We start from the raw sequence: 16,358 nt of genomic DNA on the forward strand, positions 1-16,358 counted from the left end.
TTTTTTTTTTTTTCTTCATTATCCCTTTTTATCTCTTACTCCTCCTTTTTTCTCTCTTATCTTCCCTTTTCTTTCTTCCCTTTTTTCTCCTCTCCTCTGAAGACCCAGTGAGGGTGGAAGCTCAGTCAGAGAGCTGTTGAGGACTGGTTAGGAAGAACACTCTACAGCCAGAGAGGTGAAAGGTCACACATGGTTTAGATGGTAAATATTTATGTGTCCTTAGTGTTCATCACGTAGCAAAGGGAATATGTTTCCATCATCTATGTTTATTTACACAGTGTGCAAATTGTCCACTGATATTGCTGTAATTTCTACACCCATTTGGCTGTATGAAGTTAATTTCCCCTCAGGCACACATTTTGCTTCTTTGATATTATGAAGGTAAGTTGTGTCAAATGTACTTTTCCCCACTCATTCACCCCATCTCTTTACATTGCTTATTTATATGTGGTGACCTGACTGCATCCAGACTGTCAAAGGCCCATCCTGGTAGATCTGAACCTAATGCAGCTTGGAGTGATCAGATGACAGAAGTCACATTTAGGTGCCAGGTGTAACTGAGGCTGTAGATGCTCCATATCCATTACTTTGAGTGTTTTATATAATATGACTAAATGTGTTTCTTTCTGTGTTGCAGGGGCAGTCAAGAAATGGAACAGCAAGGCCACACAGAACATGACATAAGCAGAGCTGTAGGAGACCAGCTCAAGCCCCTGGTAGAGCCGGGGGTGGTGTTTACCACTCCACCATGCCTTCAGCAGGCTGGAAAAGTGATGCTGTTTTTCATAGTTAGATGGACCAAGAGTCTGTTGATTGTTCATTGGGTTCATTTGTTCAAATCAAATTAAGCTTTATTTATACAGCACATTTCAGACAGGATACAACACAATGGGGAAAAAACAAATAAAAAACAATGAAAATAAATATTGAAGACTGACAACTGAGCACCTTAAGGAAATGCAATTGATTAAAATATTAATTGGATGCAATATCCAATCCAAAATATAGGCTTGTTTTTAGGAGGGGTTCTGAAAGACACTATGGGGGTGCCCACTGAAAATTGACTAGTAACAACAACTGGGACCTAAAAGACACCCACCATGAGACCCACTAAATCTACCCAAGAAGTGACAAACAATAGAAAAACACACAACAAACTTAAAGACAGGAAGCAAACCAAAAAGGTGGAGCAACTAAAATGTGTTGACTCTCCACATCTATCAAGACAACTGGAGCACTGGGCCAGACACTCTTAAAGAGAACCTGGACCAGCTCAGGTGAAACACCGTCCCACTAACGAGATGGACAAGCCAGCATAGGTGTAACCATAGGCGGAAATCCCAGGGGGGACGGGGGGGACATGACCCCCTCATCCTGGGAAAAATATGATTTGTCCCCCCCAATCTATCACTGTAAACATAACTATGTAATTTCAATAATATGAATAATACGCAATGAAAGCACTTGTGCTGATTATAGACACTTAATAGCGCGTTTTTAAGTTTCAAAAGATTGCGACCCCCCCGCCCTTTGCCTCACAATGGTTTGATCCACTGCCAGTTTTTTAGCTGGCAAGGTAATAGAGGGTTCGTATTTACTGTCCGAAAGACACTCAATGCACGTAATTAACGTGAGGTTAATCCAGTCAATCGCACCATAGCGATGTTTTATGTTGGCAGGATTCACACACACTATAGCTGAATTTGCAGAGCTAGCGCGCAAACTAAAGCAAACATTAACTATCAAGCTAGCTAGTACCTACTCCATTTATGTGGCGTCGTCAAAGATGGAATCTTTGCTATCGTCAGTTTATTCCAAGATCAGCATGCAGCTAGAGTGCTTCAAAGTCCCTGCGATAAGGTTAGCGATAAACTGAACAGAACTACACTCTCTTATACCATTGTCTTAAATATATTGAATGGTCTCGTTGCAAAAGCTAAATTGTCCCTAGTGAACTTTTTAAAATTTTATTTTACCTTTATTTAACCAGGTAGCAAAGATTATAGCAAACACCACAGAAACGGAATTTATGCTCGCTAGCTTTACAAATTCAGCTATTGTTGGAAGCCAGCCAATATGAAACAAACTATATTAAAAGTACAAAAAGTTGCAGCATATGTTGTGTAAATGTGTGTGTGTGCTGCTAGACCAGCCAGCCAGGTAGAAAAATGGCAGAAAAAAAGTAAAAAGACGGACATCAGAGTATTTTTCAGTACACCAAAACGCAAAGTAAGAACTCTAGTAGACTAATATCTCAACGACTAGTTGATAAAATGTTCATAAGAAAGAAGTGAAATGCTAATGAAAATGTTTCACAATGATGTCATTAGGCAGAGCAGGCAACAGATTGCACACAGACAGCAGAGCTGGGGACAGATATGCAGGGACAGACTGGCAGAGACAGGGAGTCTCAGGTAAGTTTGTTGAGTCTTTGTTTGGCAACTTTATGAAAGGTTCTCAATTTTTTGACTTGTAAAATAGGGACACAATTGGAAAATGCCATGGATACCCCCACTCTCAACTTAAACTGGTGACTGAACTAAGATTTGTTTAAGGCAATGGTATTGCTGTTGTGATTAATTGTGTAGTTTTGGGTACCGGTAGTTAGGAGTACGGCAAACACCTTATTTCTTTTCTAGGAGACAGACTGTGAGTCAGTGAGGGTGGTGAAAGGGAAAGAGCCAAAGAGAGAGACTTCAGAGGACAGTGTCACAGGTGACAGGTGGCACCCTTGTTGCCAGCTGCACCAGTATAGGGGACAGTGGCACAGCATTGTCCAGTTACCTCAGTGATGGCACAAAACCATATCAGCCACACCCACAATTTGTAGAACTGCAAACTCTTGCCAACAGAGTGTTGACGTTTCAAGAGAGATGGTTTCGCGATTTCCCCTGGCTACATTATAATCCATCAATAAAAGGAGTGTTGTGTTTTCACTGGAGCCAAGGGTTTTCAAGCCAGCCATCTTTTGGCCAAAGAGCAGATGCTGCCTTCATTAGTGCAGGATTTAGGAAATGGAGAAAAGCCTTTGAAAAATTCACAGCACATCAAAACTGCCAAACCCACCACCACTTTGTAACTGTAACAGCACACCAGCTAAATCCAATCAGTGTCCAGTTATCCAGCACGTGGGGTAAACAGCAGGAGGACGCAAGCATGTGCTTGATGGAAAATTGTTAGTTCGGTGCGGCATGTAGGTAAGACAGGGACAAGCCTTTAGAGGCCACACGGATGACAGTGGGATTTTATACCAGCTTTTGAAACTTAGGGCAGAAGGGAGGATCCCATTTTACTGAAGTGGTTAACAGAGCGTACCACAAATGTACACAGGCCCCAAAGCACCAGAATGAAATTCTGAAACATCATGGCCAATACCAAGTCATTTTGAGGCATGCAGCTGAGATTAGGGTCTCTTCCGATTGTACAATTTTCATTAATTGTTGATGGTACTCTAAGATGTCTCTTGCGTCCTGAACAGACATGTCTGTCTGCGTTATGTTGACCATGGCATTGTCCCTCACGAGGAGTTTATTGGGCTATACAGGGTGTCAGAGACAACAGGCGAGGGCATTGCGAAAGTGGCAACTGAAGTGTTGTTGAGGCTCAATTTGCCCATGTCTGTCTTACGTGGGCAGAGTTACGATGGTGCCTCAAACATGGCAGGAAAATACACAGGTGCACAGGCAATTGTGATGAGGCAGCAACCATTAGCGCTCTATGTACATTGTGGAGAACACAGTAAATCTGATTACACAGGCTGGCTGCTCAGCCTCCCCACTGATCCGGGATTCCCTTTCCTGGGTCCATCAGTTAGGTGTCCTCTATGGCCAGTCAGGAAAGTTTAAGAGCATGTTTGAATCAATTTCCACGTCCAAAGATACAAATCTGACCACCCTGAAACCCCTATGTCCAACAAGGTGGACTGTGCGGAATACTGCTATTAGAGCTGTGCTAGGGCAGCATGAGCGGGTACTAAGCAGCCTAGAGGAGATGGCAAAATCTGCATCCAAGACAGCTTCAACTGCCAGTGGCTTATTCGAGCACTTCAGCAAAGGCAACACCGTGTAACACATACTGACTAACGAGCTATACGTGCTAACGAACAACCTCAAAACATAAATGGAAAAACCAAAGACTAACACCTTAAGAAAATGCTCACCACCAACAGAAAACAACTTCCATTTCACATTATAATCAACTACAATGCTTCACCTTCACCAATATAAACATGGTGTCTGTCTAACAACAATTAAAAACAATATTTATTTTTCCCACAAAAAAAACCTAATACTCACTAGCTTCAAGGACTCCCCTTGAAACGAGCCCAAACAAAACCCATCTCCAATACGGAAAAACGTGCAGTCAAAATAAATTGTGATCCATGGCAACACACTGGCTAAACACAAAACTTTTTGACTGCCCACCCTTGAGACAATCAGCAACCAAGTTGTCCTTACCACAGACATGTCTGGTTTCAAGAGGAAACTCCTGCAATATCCATAGTAACTTCCCACCTCACTGCAGAGCTTCTCTCTCTTTTCAGGGTTCATCCGATAGGCACGTTGTTGGATCGGGGCCCAGACCCCAATGTCATGCTCTAGTACATTTGGGTTGGCACATCTGAGAATGAACCCTGATATTCTAAAAGCAGGATAACGATGTCAATATAATTGTACACAAAAAATGTCAGTTGGTTGCATAAATAATTATGATGACTAAATGTTACATGAATTGTAAATATGAAATATCAAAACCAAATGTACACCCCTTTGTTAATATGTATTGGCAATAATTCACTTAATGGTGAGGCATGGAATAATAAAACATGTATCTTTTGTCAGGCTGAATGTTTGAAATATGAGGTGATTTGAGTCATGCTTCTTCAGTAGTGGAATAAAGACAATTAGCATTTGAATGTTGTAAATAAATACTGGAGTGATGTAAAATTGTTAATAAAATTCATTATAGACCAATTTATTATAGTGTGTCCATGTGTATAGAGTGCAAGTACTTTGAAAATAAGTTGTTTTCAAGTCATTGAAAAAACGACCCGAAAATACATATTTTCAACTTTCACGTCGGGCATAGTCTTCTTTTCAACGTCTTTTTAATTTCATTTTGGTAGGTGGAATAGCCCCAATGTCAAAACACAGTTTTAACGTGTCTAAATCAATAACCAATATGCAGAAACAGTTTGTGATATATTGAAAACCTAAACATAAAATGTACTATATACACAAACATCTGCCACAATAATCATATTACTTGTATTCATTTAAACAAGCTCCTTATAAACTGCACAAGCACCAGAAACGCTGTTGTTTTGACAAGTAGCAATAAATCACTGATATCAATTAGGGGGGAAATTAGGTTGTACGTGCTGTTGAAACTAACACAACTAAAAGAAACACATGGAAATGGGAGATATATTTTACCTCACTGGTTAGAGGACAACCTGCAGAAGACAGTCAGCTACATTTTGGAGTGACGCATGAGGTTGCATGTCCTTTTAAAACTAACCGACCAAAAACCACACGGAATCTGGGAATAATGTGTACATCACTGGTTAGATGACAATTTGTAGTAAACAGCTAGCTACATGTTGATTCAAGTGGGTTGCCAACATGGTAAGTGTAACACAACCCTTTTTTTGTTAGTCACTTTTTGTTAAATCTCAGAAATAGTACTCTTCCATTTCAGAGCCTGGATTTTCCCCTTGAGGTTAATATCCATATCATGCTGAAATCAATAGAACAGGGGACAAACGTGTCGGGTTCTACATTGTGACATCATTACAATACTCATACTACAATGTTAAAACATTTTACATTATGACATCATTAAAATACTCCCACTACAATGTTAAAACATTCTACACTATGACATCATTAAAATACTCCTACTACAATGTTAAAACATTCTACATTGTGACATTATTTCATTATATCATGATACAAACTCCTCTATGTATGATATATTGATTGTTGAATCAGCGATCTTTTATCAGAGTATCTCTTTGTCCATTGATCACAGCTATGAGGTTTCTCTCCCTGTGTGTGTTCTCTGTTGTTCAATACGGCTAAGATGTAACAAAACTCTCTCCCACATTGATCACAGCTATGAGGTTTCTCTCCTGTGTGTGTTCTCTGGTGTACAATAAGACTGCTAGAATTGTAGTAAACTCTTTCCCACATTGATCAACAGCTATAAAGGTTTTCTCTCCTGTGTGTGTTCTCGTGTTGTGATAACCAGGTTGCTTGACTGAGTAAACTCCTTCCCACTTGATCCACAGTTATAAGATTTCTCTCCTGTGTGTTTGCTCTGGTGTGATAACAGGCTGCCTAAGTGAGTAAAACTCTTCCCACATTGAGTACAGCTAAGAGGTTTCTTTCTTGTGTGTGTTCTCTGGTGTACAATCCATTGGCTAGATGTAGTGAAACTCTTCCCACATTGAATACAGCTATACGGTTTCTCTCCTGTATGTGTTCTCTGATGTATAGTCAGACAGCTAGATATAGTAAAACTCTTCCCACATTGATCACAGCTATAAGGTTTCTCTCCAGTGTGAATTCTCATGTGTACTTTTAGTGATTTTAATCTTAAGTAGCTCTTCCCACAATCAAAACAGTGGTGAGATTTCTCTCCAGTGTGAATTCTCAGGTGTACTTTTAGTGAATTTGATCTTGAGAAACGTTTCCCGCAGTCAGAGCAGCAGTATGGTTTCTCCCCTGTGTGGACTTGCTGGTGTATTTTAAGTTCTGATGAAGAATTGCAACATTTCCCACAGTCAGAGCAGCAAATAGATTTCTTCCCGGTGGGAATCTGCAGGTGTTTCTTGAGGTGTTCTGATGTGGAGAGACTCTGCTCTACCTTGTCATCATCATGATGTTGTTGAGGCTCCCCAGAGGACTCACGATAGTCCCGTCTCTCTCCTGTGTGAACAACAAGTCAGACAGATGGTTTAAGGCCCACAACAGCAGAAATCCACTGTAAAAGGTGATGCCAACAGCGTAGCCATGATGTTGTACAAACAATTGACGTCTGTAATGAACGTAATGATTATTTGATAAATGTCTTAAAATGAGCAAGAATAGTCATATTTTGTCTTGTTTTCACATTAGTAGTGACATCGATGATTGTAGACTAGAAATAAGTTAAAGTTGATGAAATCCTAAACAGTGTGCCAGATTATTGGAGACCAAAAGTATAGGCCCCTTTCTATGTTTAATTAAAATGAGGCAAGAGGGCGATGCGCACACAATCTGGTTGTAGAAACGCCTTCCCACTAATGAGGAAACCGATAGTTATGGATGTTGTATATCTGCCTGGAGCAAAAATGGTGAGCAAAGATTTTAGTTTTTCACAATGTATTCTGAATGTGAATGGGGGAAAACTCAGGGAAGTAACCTCCATTTCCAGGTTGCTTATGAGTTCATTTCACACTACTTTGGATTATAATTTTAAGGCTCGTTTGAATGTTCTGCTTAATATAATGTTTGTGTCATCGCAAATCAACCGCTTTGTACTTAAAAAACACTTAAGACACGCAGTTCTAAGCTAATTCTCACGAAATCCCTTTTTAAAGTCAGGGTATGAGTCGAGAAACATGCCTATTTTCCTTGAAAGTACTTAATGTCACGATTGCAAAGCTATACGATATTACAGAGAACAAATTAATTATCTCACATCTCTGAAAATATTTGTAATGTTGTGCTTCTTGTTCACAGAGGGTAATTCATGCCAATGTTCTTTTCTTTAAGCTGTTAATACGAATCGAAAGTAGTTTCCAATATCCTCATTTCTTAAAGTATTTCTGGTGATAGCAAGTGATAGTGATACACAAGCTAGGTCTATTTGAAACATTGCCATCCCATGGCAGCATTTACCAGCCACCAGGTTATGAAGCTTTAAAACCACATAAAAAAAGATTTCAAACCCAATTCTATTTTTGCCCAAAGTTAAGATATAAATTATTCAAACTGAACATAATTCATGCTGGTTATTATTTTAGGCTATTTTAGTTTTGGAGTCAAAGATAGTTTTGGAATAGTTTTCATTTTTCAAACAGGTTTGTTATTTTATTTCAGTTTACTAAATAGTTTCCCCCTAATTACTTTTTCTATAATAAGCATGGAGGTTTCCCCTATCAACCCAGTCCATAGGCTAGTCGAGACACAAGCGCCTCGTAACCCTTAGTCTGGGAATGGACAAGACGTATACCGTTCTGCTGGTAAACAGACAGGGGCGTATATTGTAATCAAAAATTCTAAATTCCAGGAATGGGTTTCAATTGAACCCCAGAGACTGTGTGTGGGATACTTAAACAATGGCCCTGTCCAACCTGCTTGTTCCCTGACTCCGTCCCCAACCATCCAATCTCCACCAGGGCCCTTAACCTGTATCACTAGACACTCATTACGTGAGCTACAGGTAGGAAATCAGCAAATGAATCCAATAATGAGACACCACGGGGAGGGGTGTCAGCAAATTAAAAAAAAAAAATATAATAGAGTGTTTTATGACAACCGTTTTTACAAATTCCGTCAAGAACACCAACTTAGACTTTACCGTGAAATGCTTTCCTTACAAGCCCTTAACCACACAAGTGCAGTTCAGAAGAAGAAAATGCTTTTACCAAGTAGACTCAAAATAAAAAAAGTAATAATAACAAAGTAAGCAATGAGAAATAACTAGAGGCTTATATACAGGGGGCACCGGTACCGATCAGTGTGGAGGCTATATACAGGGGCGCACCGGTAACTGCGAGTCATGTATGGAGCCTACTATACAGGGCGCGCACCGGTACGAGTCAGTGGTGGTACAGGCTAGTGAGGTAATTCTGTACATGCAAGGTGGGTGGCGTAGTGACTACGCATAGGTTATTCCCACACTGCCCCTACTCGGATGTATTCGCGCCGTCCCACCTGGTCTCTCTCCCCCGCTACTCTCCTCTTCTCATCCTATCATCTCTTCCTTCTGCGCTCAAACTTTCTCCAACTATTCTCTGATTTTCTGCCTCCTCACCCCTCCTCTCCTCCTTTCTCGACCATCCGACTCTCTCATGTCCCCATCCTCCAGGCGGCTCGGTCTCACTCCTCCCTGCTCGTGGCTCGACGACTCATTGCTGAGCCTCACAGAACAGGGTCCGCGGCAGCCCGAGCGGAAATGGAGGAAAACTCGCCTCCCTGCGGACCTTGGCAGTCCTTGTCACTCGCTCCATCCTCTTCTAATTCTCCTCTTCTGTCTCTGGCTGCTAAAGCCAATTTCTACACATTAATATCCAAGCATTCTGCCTCTAACCCTAGGAAGCTCTGTTGCCATTCCTTCTCCTCCCTCCTGAAATCCATCTCCCCTCTCCCCCTCCTCCTTTGCTGATGACTTCTGTCAACCATTGAAAAGAAAGGTCGACGACACGAATCCGTCGTGCTAAGTAAACGACACACTGGTTCGCTCCACACTGCCTCCCTGTGCTTTTGAACCTTTTCTCCCTCTCTCTCCAGATGAAATCTCGCCGTCTTGGTGACGCGCGGCCGCCCAACAACCTGCCCGCTTGACCCTATCCCTCTCTCTTCTCCAGACCATTTCCCGGGAGACCTCTCCTTACCGTCACCTCGCTCATTACAACTTCATCCTTGACCGCGTGTTAACGTCCTTCTCGTCTCAAGAGAGCGAGAGTTGCACCCCTTCTGAAAAAACCTACACTCGATCCCTCCGAATGTCAACAACTAAGACCAGTATCCCTTCTTTACTTTCTTCCAAACTCTTGAACGTAGGCGTCCTTGCCAAGCTCTCCGCTATCTCTCAGAATGACTTTTGATCACAATCAAGTCAGGTTTCAAGACTAGTGCATTCAACTGAGCACTCGCTTTCTCTGTGTCACGGAGGCGCTCCGCCACTGCTAAAGCTAACTCTCATCTCTGCTCTGCTCTCATCCTTCTATGGACTATCGCTGCCTTTGATAACTGTGAACCCATCAGATCCTCCTCTCCACCCTTTCCGAGCTGGGCCTCTCCGGCGCGGCCAGCTGCTTGATTGCGTCCTAACGTCTGACATGGATCGCTCCTAACAGGGGCGTGGCGAGAAACTGATCTCCGGCACCAAACCGTGGCTCGTGCACTCTACCTGGTGCACCAGGGCCTGTTCTAGCCTCTCCTATTCTCGCTATACACCTAAGTCACTTGGCTTCTGTCATATACTCCTGTGGATGGTCTCTCCTAGTCATTGCTGATGGCAAGACGTAACAACAGGCGAGATTAATCTTCCCTTTCCCCCCTCGGATAACCCAGGTGGTGTAATCGCAATCTCTCGATGTCTGGCAGACCTATCAAGGTGTGCGATGTACGGATCAGCGCACTTCAAGCCTGAACCTCGGCCAAAGACGGAGCTGCTCTTGCCTCCGGGGAAGGACTGCCCGTTCATTGATCTCGCCATCACAGGTTGACAACTCCATTGTGTCCTCCTCCCAGAGTGCTAAGCACGGTTGGCGTGATTCCTGGACAACACCCTGTCGTTCTCATACAGTAACATCAAGGCGGTGACCCGTCCTCGTAGGTTCATGCTCTACAACATTCGCAGAGTACGACCCTGCCTCACGCAGGAAGCGGCGCAGGTCCTAATCCCAGGCAATTGTCCCATCTCCCGTCGGATACTCGCAACTCGCTGTTTGGCTGGGCTCTCCTGCCTGTGCTCATTGAAATCCCTACAACTCATCCAAAAGTGTGTGTAGTTGTTGCCGCTACCAGTCTGATGTCTCAACTTTCCCAAAGTTCTGCTTCGCTGACGTCACCGCCCCGCATTCCTCCGCTCGCTCTCACTTCTGGCCTTTCACAGTTTGACGAGCTCGCATGCGCTACAAGACCATGAGTGCTTGCCTACTGGAAGTCTGTGAGGGGACGGCCGTTCGGACTGCTGTTAGCCGTACCTTCAGGAGCTCTGATGCAAGGCGCCCCTACAGTGCACACTCAAACGAAGGGCACTGCGTTTCATGCACTCCGGTCGTGGCCTGCTCGCCTCCCTACCCTCTGAGGAAGGTACAGTCCCGCCAGCCACAGCTCAACAACTAGTTGCGTGCTCGCTGGGCAACCTTGACCGGAAATTGTGTGAACACACACTTCCCTCACAGAACGCCACGATCAGCGGACGTCAATGCAATCCAACCTTACCGGAGACACTCTGAAACTCCCAGCCTCTTTAAGGAATAACCTAGAAATTAGTGATAAAGTAAACCTTCTAAAACTCCCCCCCCGCTTAAAGAGAGTTAGATGCACTATTGGTAAATTGGTTGTTCACTGGATATCAATAAGGTGAATGCACCAATTTGTAAGATCGGCTCTGGATAAAGAGCGTCTGCTAAATGACTTAATATGTAAATGTCATAGGTAACAAACAACCAGCGAGTAGCAGCAGTGCACAAAGGGAGGGGGGTGGGGGGGTCAATGTAATTGTCGTGGTGATTTTATGAATTGTTCAGCAGTCTTATGGCTTGGGGGTAGAGCTGTTGAGGACTTTTGGTCCTAGATTGGGCTGCGGTACCATTTGCCGTGCGTTAGCAGAGAAAACAGTTATACTTGGGTGACTGGAGTCTCTGACAATTTTGTGGGCTTTCCTCTGACACGCCTATTATATAGGTCCTGGATGGCAGGAAGCTTGGCCACAATGATGTACTGGGCTTTCGCCCTACCCTCTGTAGCGCCTTACGGTCAAATGCCGAGCAGTTGCCATACCAGGCGGTGATGCAACGGTCAGGATGCTCTCGGTGGTGCAGCTGTATTACCTTTTGAGGATCTGGGGACCCATGCAAAACTTTTCAGTCTCCTGAGGGGGAAAAGGTTTTGTTGTGCCCTCTTCATGACTGTCTTGGTATATACCTACGTGGGTGATGTAAAGATGAACTGAGGTCCACACTCCAGTCCAGTTGATGGTGGTAATGCACTTAAGTTGGTTGCCAACCGCCATAAAAGTCCAAGAAGAAAAAGAAAGCTGAAGGGAAGGGAAATACGAGAAACAATTTGGTTTACCGTTTGGGGCGTCGCGACTGGTTACTTATTTGATGTATATGAAAGTTTTGTGTGAAATTATTTTGATGTGATATGAAAGTACAGCGGATTTATGTTTCTAGAAATGTATCGCAATTGGAATCGATTCACATTTAGATGGAATATTTGACTATTTTATCTGCCAGAGCCAGTCTACCTCTGAAAATAACATACAGTCCTTGGACCTTGAGGAGTAACGGAGGCAGCAATCAGCAGTAGAAACAATAACAAAGCGTACTCCATGCCTGTTTCGGTAAAAAGCTGAGGGATGGGGCTGGAGAAATGCAACAATCCATGATATCAACATGATAGTTTTAACTATGTTTTGAGGATATACTGTGTTTGTTTATATTTACTGACAAACATTGGAGTAAAAAAAAGCTTATATTTTGGGTTCTGATGGGGTACGACAGACAACTGCTGATTGCCCCTTTAAGAGTACATCTTGGGCTAAGCTAATAGGAGATATTGAGGACTACAGTATTTCCGGTATTGTCATTGGATGCATTTGATCAATTGTTAACGTTTTGTTGATGGTCCACTCTTGATGTTCTACACGTTACAGTGTAGCTTCAGCCATTCCTACGGAACAACATTAAAGTGTAGAACCCCTTTACTGCATATTGGTTCAACGACTGCAGAGAGGGTACTTACTGGTGTTAAACAGATCTCCAACCTCCTCCTCTTCCTCCAATGTGACAGTAATCTCCCCCTCCTCCTCTTTCACTCCAAAAACTGCATCCTCCTCTTTCTCTGCCTCCTCTTCCTTTACTGTAACATCCTCCTCTTTCACTCTGAACGTGTCTTCCTCTTCTTTCACTGTAACGTCTTTCTCTTCTTCTTTCACGGTAACAGCCTCACCCTCTACTTGTTTTTGTATTGTAACAGCCTCCTCTTCGTCCTCCTCTTTCACGAAAGCTTCTTTCTCCGTCCAGCAGACCACCTCTTCTTTAGCAGGAGGAGAGTAACTTAGTGAACTCATGGTCGGAGATGTTAGCTAGCTAGCATTAGCGACTAGCCTAGTTCTAAGCTAATTTAGCAAACCAGCTAGCTGACAAACAACGTAAATATATAATTAAATGGGCCAACAAGTACATACGACAGAAGTGTGTTTAATACACAGCGACTAATATACACCAAAACAKTGTAAAGAGCGTGAATGYTGTAGCTATGTTYGCTCGAAWGCTACCGAGGTGTCTGACTAGCTGTTGTTGTTGAAGGAGYGCCCCGTCCACTAGATTRTACGTCACACTGGCAGCATCGCCTGAACCTAAAAGAAGCAAATCGCCATCTGCTGACTGGAGTGGGCAACGCAGTTGAGGAACCAAACGTTTATTTTTCATTTATTTAATAAAAGTTTATTATTATATTAAGTCGTTCAAAGAGAAGCATGTGTTGATTGATTCGTGTTTAATGAGTGAGAATTTAAAACAAACTTTACACACCACTACATATTTGCATTGATCCACACTTCTGACATGGATCATTTTGACCCCAGAGGCATATCTTTTATCATAGCCAAAATGTGGTTTATTCAATTCTTCCAATTTTTCATGACTTTGTCAATCAACTTGTTCTTATAATAAATATAAATCATGGTTTTGTGTTTCTGTATCAATATGGACTTTTAACAAATTCAAATCCTTTGGATTCATGTTGACCCCAACCAAAAGCACCTTTGATAAATAGGAAGTTTATTTCAAATCAAAATCACATTTTATTGGTCACTTACACGTATTTAGCAGATGTTATTGCGGGTGTAGTGAAATGCTTGTGTTTCTAGCTCCGACAGTGCAGTAATATCTAACAAGTGATATCTAACAATTTCACACATACAGTATAACCAATACACACAAATCAAAGTATTTGAATCTAAGTTTCTCTGTAGACATGATCCATCCCACCAGAGGGTGGAGGGGCACCTGTATCAGTGGCTTTGACCAGATAGACACCTGCAGACACACAGTATAGTGCCTCCCATGTACTCTCCTAAGATTGGACTTTTCTATACCACGTATCACGTGACTGTGTACAAAACTGCCAATGGTAGAAAACTCTGCCAGCGGTAGAAAACTCCAGTGGTATACAGCGCATTCATTAAGTATTCAGACCCCTTCACTTTTTCCACATTTAGTGACATTACAGCCTTATTCTAAAATTGAATATTTTTCCCCCTCATCAATCGCCCATAATGACAACCCCAAAACAGGTTTTTAGAAATTTTTGCAAATGTATTTACTTAAGTATTCAGACCCTTTGCTATGAGACTCGAAATTGAGCTCAGATGTATCCTGATTCCATTGATCATCCTTGAGATGTTTCTCCAGCTTGATTGGAGTCCACTTGTGGTACTTTCAATTGATTAGACATGATTTGGAGAGGCACACACCTGTCTATATAAAGTCCCACAGTTTACAGTGCATATCAGAACAAAAACCAAGCCATGAGGTCAAAGGAATTGTCCATAGAGCTCTGAGACAGGATTGTGTCGAGGCTCAGATCTGGGGAAAGGTACCAAAAAATGTCTTCAGCATTGAAGGTCCCCAAGAACACAGTGGCCTCCATCATTCTTAAAAGGAAGAAGTTTGGAACCACCAAGACTCTTCCTAGAGCTGGCCGCCTGGCCAAACTGAGAAATCGAGGGAGAAGGGCCTTGGTCAGGGAGGTGAACAAGAACCCGATGTTCACTCTGACAGAGCTCCAGAGTTCCTCTGTGGAGATGGGAGAACCTTCCAGAAGGACAACTATCTCTGCAGCACTCCACCAATCAGGCCTTAATGTAGCAATGATTAAATTGTCAACATTTATTTCAATGGACAATTCTGTGAATTGTTCTATGAAAGGTGTCGGCTAGAGATGACATGCAGGAGCTTGCAGGGATTTGTAGTCTTGCATGTCGTCTACTTTGATGCTAATTAGCATTTTAGAATCCGAGAGAAAAGAGAGACAAATATATTGATACAAGTATTTGTATTTATTATGGATCCCCATTAGTTCCTGCCAAGGCAGCAGCTACTCTTCCTGGGGTTTACTATGGATCCCCATTAGTTCCTGCCAAGTAAGGTCAGGGAGCGTGCCAGCCTGCCTGAACCGCCCCTGAATTAACAGGTATAAATGATGGGTTATGAACTAACAGGTATAAATGATGGGTTATGAACTAACAGGTATAAATGATGGGTTATGAATTAGCAGGTATAAATGATGGATTATGAATTAACAGATATAAATGATGGGTTATGAATTAACAGGTATAAATGATGGGTTATGAACTAACAGGTATAAATGATGGGTTATGAACTAACAGGTATAAATGATGGGTTATGACTACAGGTATAAATGATGGGTTATGAATTAACAGGTATAAATGATGGGTTATGAATTAACAAGTATAAATGATGGGTTATTAAAACCTGTCTAGGACTAGCGGAACCCCTCGCCCACAGCCAATGAAATTGCAGGGCGCCAAATTCAATCAACAGAAATATCATAATTCAAATTTCTCAAACATACAAGCATTAGACACCATTTTAAAGATAAAAATCTCGTTAATCCAACCACAGTGTCCGATTTCAAAAAATATTTTCGGCGAAAGCAGAACATATCATTATGTTAGGACAGCAACTAGTCACAGAAAGCATACAGCGATTTTCCAACCAAAGAGAGGAGTCACAAAAAGCTGAAATTTTGATAGAATGAATCACTAACCTTTGATATTCTTCATCAGATGACACTCCCGGGACAACATGTTACACAATACATGTATGTTTTGTTCGATCAAGTTCATATTTATATCCAAAATCCTCAGTTTACATTTGGCTTTGCCTCCAAAACATCCTGTGAATTTGCACAGAGCCACATCAATTTACAGAAATACTCATAATAAACATTGATAAAAGATACAAGTGTTATTCACAGATTTAAAGATATACTTCTCTTTAATGCAACCGCTGTGTCAGATTTCAAAAAAACATTACGGAAAAAGCAAACCATGCAATAATCTGAGTACGGCGCTCAGAGACATACACAACCCAAAAAGATATTTGCCATGTTGGAGTCAACATAAGTCAGAAATAGAATTATAAATATTCACTTACCTTTGATGATCTTCATCAGAATGCACTCCCAGGAATCCCAGTTCCACAATAAATGTTTGATTTGTTCCATAAAGTCCATAATTTATGTCCAAATTACTCCTTTTGGTTCGCGCGTTCAGTACACAATCTAAACTCTCGCGGGCAGGTCCAGGCAAAAGTTCAGGCGAAAATTCATATTACAGTCCTTAGAAACATGTCAAACTAAGTATGGAATCAATCTTTAGGATGT

General features: G+C 42.0%; 1 protein-coding gene and 1 long non-coding RNA gene across 2 annotated transcripts; both read right to left on the bottom strand.

The window, feature by feature from the left end:
- Positions 1-4,701: 4,701 nt before the first annotated feature.
- Positions 4,702-5,937, bottom strand: LOC139026564 (uncharacterized). Its single transcript, XR_011478392.1, has 2 exons — positions 5,412-5,937; positions 4,702-5,212 (listed from the first exon to the last, which is right to left on the bottom strand). It is a non-coding gene; the product is annotated as an uncharacterized lncRNA (long non-coding RNA).
- A 267-nt stretch (positions 5,938-6,204) lies between these two features.
- On the bottom strand, positions 6,205-13,267 carry LOC139026563 (zinc finger protein 664-like). The gene is made up of 2 exons (XM_070441899.1): positions 12,690-13,267; positions 6,205-6,932 (listed from the first exon to the last, which is right to left on the bottom strand). Exons 1-2 carry the CDS (start codon positions 13,015-13,017, stop codon positions 6,205-6,207), a joined length of 1,056 nt encoding a protein of 351 aa, XP_070298000.1. The 5' UTR covers positions 13,018-13,267.
- Between the last annotated feature and the right edge of the window lie 3,091 nt (positions 13,268-16,358).

This window comes from Salvelinus sp. IW2-2015, unplaced genomic scaffold, assembly GCF_002910315.2.
Source record: "Salvelinus sp. IW2-2015 unplaced genomic scaffold, ASM291031v2 Un_scaffold5119, whole genome shotgun sequence".
In the NCBI taxonomy this organism is placed as follows: Eukaryota; Metazoa; Chordata; class Actinopteri; order Salmoniformes; family Salmonidae; genus Salvelinus; species Salvelinus sp. IW2-2015.

Excerpts from the sequence above, each read along its gene's own strand:
- LOC139026563 (XM_070441899.1), bottom strand. The coding sequence starts at position 13,017 with ATGAGTTCACTAAGTTACTCTCCTCCTGCTAAAGAAGAGGTGGTCTGC. Across the intron at positions 6,933-12,689 it reads TGGAGATCTGTTTAACACCA|GAGAGAGACGGGACTATCGT; the intron begins GTAAGTACCCTC and ends TTGTTCACACAG.